At 41.7% G+C, this 7,540-nt stretch overlaps 1 protein-coding gene across 1 annotated transcript; it reads left to right on the top strand.

Moving 5' to 3' along the window:
• The first annotated feature begins 665 nt into the window (after nucleotides 1-665).
• Nucleotides 666-1,889, top strand: LOC137278860 (uncharacterized). Its single transcript, XM_067811367.1, has one exon. The coding sequence runs from the start codon at nucleotides 666-668 to the stop codon at nucleotides 1,887-1,889; it is 1,224 nt and encodes a 407-aa protein (XP_067667468.1).
• Nucleotides 1,890-7,540: the final 5,651 nt, after the last annotated feature.

The following is a 7,540-nucleotide window of genomic DNA, read 5'->3' as shown; positions in this document are numbered from 1 at the left end:
AGGTAGCAAAAATCCCAATGGTCCCCAATTGTGATCCACCTTCAGTTGTTGACAATCTATAACCCATTTTATATTGTATTGTCCTCTGTAGTTAAAATGTTTTTATTTTACTGCTTGTATTAAATGCATATCGGTGATATATACTCGTGGTTTTGCCGTTCTTCATCAACGGGGTGTTAGTTCTTCAGTGTCATTATCACTTGTTCTCGTCAAGATATCGCTGCAATATTGTCGATGTGACGATAAATATTAACTCACTCACTCATTCAAGTGCGTGAAGGAGGTTACCACTATCTTGAAGCGATTTAGACAGCTCATAGTATATGGGATTAGGGAACTGCCTTACACACATTTGTTGGAGTAGACAGAAACTGGATGCAAGCTATCAATCCTTAGATTATGGTGCAATTGCTTGTGTTGTTCACAGTTTTTGGCAAAAATTATTATGCATGTGATAGCTGAATATTATGAAGAAGGAGCGTGATCAAAATGCATGCCCGAAAATAGATTTTCATGCGGAAATCTTTCTGCTAAGCATAATTGATTTGTTATTAATTTCTTTTTAAGATTTGTTGCAACGATATAAAAAATATAAGACTTGTCTTTTCTTCAGACAAAACGTCCCCTAGCAGAACTGCTTACAACGAGAAAACCACTACATCAATATGTCCATTCGCATACTCTGTTCGGGAATCAGAAGACATCTACAAATCGGCAAGACAATAACTTCTGTCCTCGTGAGACACTTTGCAAATATTCCAGGGATATATCGCCCATATGGAAAAACAGGTGACGGAAACTATGGATCAACACTCGGAAAGCAAAATGTTGGATACGTTGAACCAGTTCGAGAAAGGATTCTCAGCTTGGCCAAAACCATTCCTTTCACGGACAAAGACTCGGTCTTCAACATTGCCGACTATGGTGCAGCTGATGGTTCCACTTCCATGGCCATTTTCGGTGAGTTGTTGGCAACTTTGAAAGATCATCATGGTCCCGATACCCAGTTCCAGGTGATCTATGAAGATTTGGAAGTGAATGATTTCAATTCCCTCTTCAAACGCATGTCAGGAATCATCCCTGATCCACCTTCCTACCTCCTAGAAATGGACAATGTCTATGTTCTTGCGTCAGGGACAAACTTCTACAAGCAGTGTGTACCTTCAAACTCAATCCATTTCATGATGTCGATGGCGTCTGTACATTGGCTGTCAAGGACGCCAACCACCTCCAAATACTCGCTTTACAAAGATGCCCAGAGTAGTGCTGAGGAGATGACTGCACTACACAAGCAAGCTGAATTGGACTGGGAAAACTTTTTACTAAGAAGGAGTAGAGAACTGAAACAGGGAGGCATACTTGTCGTAGGTGTCTTTGCTGAATTTGATGACAGAAACACTGGAGAAAACAGATACACTGTGCAATCGTTTATAGGTCTACTGAACGAGGTATGGAAAGAATACTCTGTAGCTGGTAAAATCACAAAAGAAGAGTTCACAAATACGCAGTTTGGCTTTTGTTTACGTAACATGGAGCAGGTCAGAAAACCATTCGATGACAATATGTCACCAGTTTCCAGGTCAGGATTGACCCTCTTGTCAGCTGAAACTGTAGTGAACCCTGATGTATTTTACAACGACTGGAGAGAGAAGAAAGACAAAGAAGGAATCGATGATAGGGAGGAGTTTGCCAGGATGTACACATCTGCTCACAGGAACTGGGGCAACAGTACCTTCATGAATGGTCTCTCGAACTCCCGAACACTGGAGCAGAAGGAACAGATAGTTGATGGGTTGTACGTCGACGTGCAGAAACGCATGTCAAGGATGAACCCTGAAATATTCAAGGATGATTTGAGATATATATATCTCATGATCAGAAAAGAATAATCATGCAAGAAGTAAGACGAGAAGACTTGAAGCTTCCTCAACTTGAAAACAAGAATAATAACAGTGAAATAAACAGAATGGGTATGGAGGGGTACTTGGCTATGGAAACTATATGAAATGGACAACTGAATATCACTGATGACACCAGGTGTTCACATAAATGTTAAGCATGTCCTGTCCTACAGGTAGCACTGTGGACACCACACAGGAGCAACGGTGCCATGTGACATTTTTGTTGCATAGGGCTTGTAACAGTCCTACCCGGTTGTAATACCACCCTGGGTATCCCAAGACTGTCTAAGCTCGACGATCCTTAACTTCAACTGATTTGTGACCTGAGCTGTACGTTCAGGACCATTTATATGCATCTAACTGGGGTAATACGGTCTGATGTAGTCCTGTTTGTAACAGTGTCACCGGAGCCGACTGAGGGATGACACATCAGATCGAATTACCCGAGGGAGAAGAATACAGCGTATTTTTCTTACCGCCATGTTAAATGTACAAAATATCATTTTTTTTTTATACTGAAGATTGCTACCGACCCTATGACATGTGAACAAAATGGCATCTGCCTTGCGACTGGATTTCTAACATCAGTAAGAAATCTTCTGAGAAGCTTAAAACTGCTATAAAATTAATTATTTACGGCACAGTTGAGTGTGCAATATTCAATATATAAAGTAGTATAAACAAAGCCGTGAAAGTCGGTAAAATAACAAAGTGAACTCAAACATAGTTACATAGTTAATCGAACGGTTTTCGAACTCCGGGCACTGCATGCATCATGTTATAACATCATGCGATTGTTATGATTGCTTTTGGCGGAAAGTGGTCAGTCCGACTCGCCTGTCTAGGTGTTCATTTAGACTGTGTGCAAGTCTTTTATCATTACATCTCCCCTGTCAAGTACGAAACATCTCCAACTGGCGGGGAACCATCTGAAAAATCTAATATGTCTAACCATATAGAACAGGGTCCAAATTGTCATATTTTACTTCCAGTTTTCACTAAAATTCGAAAAATGTTCTACAATGTATATTTGACTTTTACACTAACCAACTCTACTTGCACCTGGGAGCTGGCACTTATTACCTCAGACTACAAGCTGAGCGCTCAACTGGTCACGCAATGCTTACAATGACAACCGGTCAAGCGACACTACATGCAACTAAATGTTAGGTCACTTTGCATCTTAATCGTAACACAGGGCTTTGTCAACGCAGGGAATCTGATAGTGTAGCCACAGCTGACCAAGTCAAATATAATCTGTCAAAGGAACCAGCACAAACTGTGACATTAAAGCGGCAGCGATAATCTTTGATTATCTAACTTTCACTCTTTCGGTATTCAGCGCTAGCATCTGTCCTCCAAAACTTGCGTAAGGTAACCAGGATGTCACATATTCTATTGTCGAAACTGACAATTAAACTTGCGTGTACGTTCCTGCTTTCAAATTCGGACAGAGGGACCATATACAGGATGGTTGCACACTAGAATCATTACTGCTTTGCCCGAGATCCCTCTCTGTCTGTTTTTGAAGGTAGTCGCTCTTACTTGGTCATTTTTGTCAGACTCTGCTTATAACTCCTCTACTCTGCCTGAACAATGAATTTAAGTTTCATTTAGTCACAATTCGTAAAATGCCGCTCGAACTCACTAGTGTGTCGTGATATTTCATTTGAATTGTGTCGACAAATACAGTACTAAACATAATACAGTTTGGTAAAAAAGGTAGAGTATTGTAGAGGTTGTTAAAATAGCTTATTCTTGTACGGACTCGTGGATGCTTAAGTAGTTTGTGTACAGCACATTCGACGTGTACACCGTTATTGAAGTGTTTACAATTGATACAACTACAGCTTTGTCATGTACACTACTTGCCATGTATGGTATATGTATGATTTTTAGATGTCAGAAGCTCATATATATTCATAATTTACATTGAAGATATCCAGTTTGTGACTGCGTATGTTCTAGAATACAATAATACTTCATGTAAACATATCTAGCTAAACGTGCACATTCTGGCAATGTCTTATAAATATATGTACACGCATTATCATGACGCTGCGGCGGTATAGTACTAGTCTAGAATAGTTCAAGATATGCAGATAAGTTTCTTTAATATCAGTCTCATTATGAAATAGTCAGAAAGTATCCACTTTTGTTAATGAGACATGTATTATTGTTATCATTAAGCCATCACAGTCAGGCGCACACATGGACATCGGGGCAGGGTGTACATTGTGAATTCAGACTCATTGTCACCATGGCAACTGTAAACTTGAGTCGAACCGTTTCGTTAGTTATTGCCATGTAAACTGTGAATGCGTCAAATGAATGCCTGTATCGAAACGTCGTGTTCTAGTATTAAAGACGTTGTCATCAATATACACTTATCCTATTTATATAATATTGATCTCCATTTACTGTATTTACTCCAATATTCGATATTGATCAAATTGTAATATACTGTTCAAAATAAGTAGGGGAGACTGAAATATGATTTGGAATAACATCGTGGAAAATGGTGACAAGTATGAAGTTTTAAACCCTTATGTTTTAAACCCTTATGTTTTAAACCCACATACCCATTCATTTCAGCTCATGTCACCTGTGTATGTCACATGACAGTGTGTTGCACGTGGTAGGGGTGCAACTGGTGATTTTACACTTTACATTAGCATGCATATCTTGAGTAATGTGACCCCAAGAAAACATCCGATGACTTTAAACGATTATTTGTCGTCTTTAAAACACATTATTGTCTTTGTTTAAATTTTGCAACACAATGCGACGCTGAAGCGAGCGGAACGTCTAAGGGCCGTTGGCATGTTACAGATCGGAACAAAACAGAGAATAGTCGCCCAAACTCTAAATGTTTCCCAATCTGTCATCAGATTGTGGGCCTCGTTCCGATTGCCCAAGGTCAACAACTGCGGCACAAGACAGACTTGTGAGAACTTATGCTCTTCGGAATCGAACCAAAACAGCTCGTCAGATCGCCTCCCATCTTGAAACTGCAGCTGGAGTTCGAGTCTCTGGTCAGACAATTCGAACCAGATTACATGCACGTGGGATTAGGGCTCGTCGACCGTACGTTACGCCAGTAATGACGGCCAGACGCATCAGAGACAGACGTCAATGGTGTGAACAACATCGCCGCTGGGGAAATCGTCGATGGGCAAGGGTTATGTTCTCTGATGAGTCGAGGTTCACTATAGACTTCCGGGATAGGCGTTCTGGCGGATCTGGCGGAGACAGGATGAGCGTTACGCTAACCCCAACGTTCATCAACATGGCCGATTTGGTGGTGGTTCTGTTATGGTGTGGGGAGGAATCACTGTGAATGGCAGAACAGCAATTCACATCGTCCAAGGGAGAGTCACAGGCCAGTACTATCGTGACAACATCCTTGACGCCATTGTTATGCCCTTTGCGCGCCAAGCTGGTCGACATTTTGTTTATCAAGATGACAACGCCCGAGCACATCGTGCCAGAATCGTCACCGACTACATGCAGGGGCAAAACATCGTTACCCTGCGCTGGCCGGTTCTCAGCCCCGACCTTTCCCCCGATAGAACACGTTTGCGACACGCTCGGGAGACTTGTGACACAGCGTCAACGTCAACCAGCTACGGTTCAAGAACTGGGCGCAGCGCTGCAAGAGGAATGGAATGCCATACCCCAATTCATGCTTGGTCCGCTGATAAGGAGTATGCCAAGGAGGATTCGTGCTTGTTTGGTCAATCGTGGAGGTTTCACATGTTATTGACTTAATTGTAAAAATCTCAAACTCAGTTTATGGACCTATTAGTAATAAAATATATTAGCCACAATTTTGGTTACTTCAATATTTTTTTCAGAATATCCCCTACTTATTTTGAACAGTATAGTTTTCATTAATTAATCAAGTATTCGAATTACCATTATTCTTAAAGTAAAAGGTAATGACTAATCCTTTAGGTTCGCCAATAAATTATACTAAGTCATTTATAGGTATTGCGTCACACCTATGATGTTGAGTCATCAAATATTTTATCACACGAATAGTCCGATTGACCTGATTCATTGATTGTTCTGTTTATTGATTGACTGGCTAATTGGTTGGTTTATTGGTTTATTGATTGTCTAAAGAATAAAGGATTCCTGCTTTGCTTGAGACCCGTCTCTTTAATTTTGAAGGCGTGCAGATCCCCGAATTAACTCCCCGCAATAGTTCTAGGCATAAACAGGCCATCATAAAGCCTGTTTCATATACAACAATCAATTCACTCCCAGTCTCGCGGGTAGCTTGGACACACGGCCATATCCAGGCATAGTCGGCGACGGAGACATCACAGACACAGGAGACGTCACAGACGGGGAAGATGGACTCGACAGCGATGGAGTTGTAACATCAGCGGTTCCAACACTCGGTCCCGAGGTACGTGACGATAACAGAATATCATGACGATTCCATCGAAGTAGGCCACCATTATCGGCCTGAATACTTTAAGATCTTGGGCCATGGTCCTGAATGACTGTACTCCGCTGTGACCTATCACGTCGTTGATGACCACAGTGTAGCCTACTCAAAGGCTTAGTAGACCTGTCGTAATAGCGCTTCTGCTTTAGTTTCTGACTCTCTTTAAATTTAACAACTTTACGAGACCTGAAAACTTGAAAAAGTCGCTCCTGAATAGGGAGACTGGCGCAAATACGTCAGCCATGAGAGTCTCTGCACGGGATTGCGCACTATCCAAAGGAGAGCTTCTGTAAGCGAGCAATCCCATATAGGGATTCTGATTTTCCTTACACAAAATGTTTTTCACAAGCTGAACTGCTTTGTCTGCCAAACCATTCTATCATGGATAATTCAGACTAAACGTGGTATGCTGGAATTGCCAAACATGTGCTAACTGTCTCAATTCATGACAGCGAAACTGGCGACCACTGTCTGTAAATAGCTCGTCTGGGATACCATGGCAAGCAGACACTGTTTTCATGGTGGTGATGACTCGATAGACCAATCATACTTCTGCATTAGGACAGCGCCTGAATCACTCTTGATCTTCCTTCCAGGAAAAAAGACCTTCAGGATTGGTTCCTGTGATAAAACATGCATCAGAGACAACCATGTTCATTCCTGTTGACGCAGTCACTGAAAATCAACATCTTTCTAAGAGGTTGCGTTGTCTCTGACACCTGATGGATGAATTTAGGTAGATATTGTATCATACCCAAATTGTTCTGGACATCTTTCTCACAGGTAGGTCGATGCATAGTCCGTTGAATCTATATCTTCCAAGGTGTTGTGAATGAACAGAGCTTAGAATTCTCCTCATCCAGCTTCAGTTGCCAAAATCCACCTGGCGCATCAAGTTTGCTGAGACAACGTGCATTCGAGAACTTTGCAGCGATTTCCTTGTGTAGGACGTTCACGTTTAATGGCCTTGTTCAAGTCTTTGTGGTCGATTAGACTCTCAATTGCTTCCGAGGCTTTTCAACAATTACAAGAGGACTCACCCAGTCCGTTTGCTCATTCACCTTGGTGTGCGTTATGACGTCAAGCTTCACCACGCGATTGAATTCGTCCTTTAATCTGTCATGCAAAGAAAAGGGTACCCGACGACATGCGTGCACAACAGGCGGACCATCATTGTCGA

This window comes from Haliotis asinina, chromosome 1, assembly GCF_037392515.1.
Source record: "Haliotis asinina isolate JCU_RB_2024 chromosome 1, JCU_Hal_asi_v2, whole genome shotgun sequence".
Taxonomy (NCBI): Eukaryota; Metazoa; Mollusca; class Gastropoda; order Lepetellida; family Haliotidae; genus Haliotis; species Haliotis asinina.
This window is presented reverse-complemented; position numbering and strand designations above follow the sequence as displayed.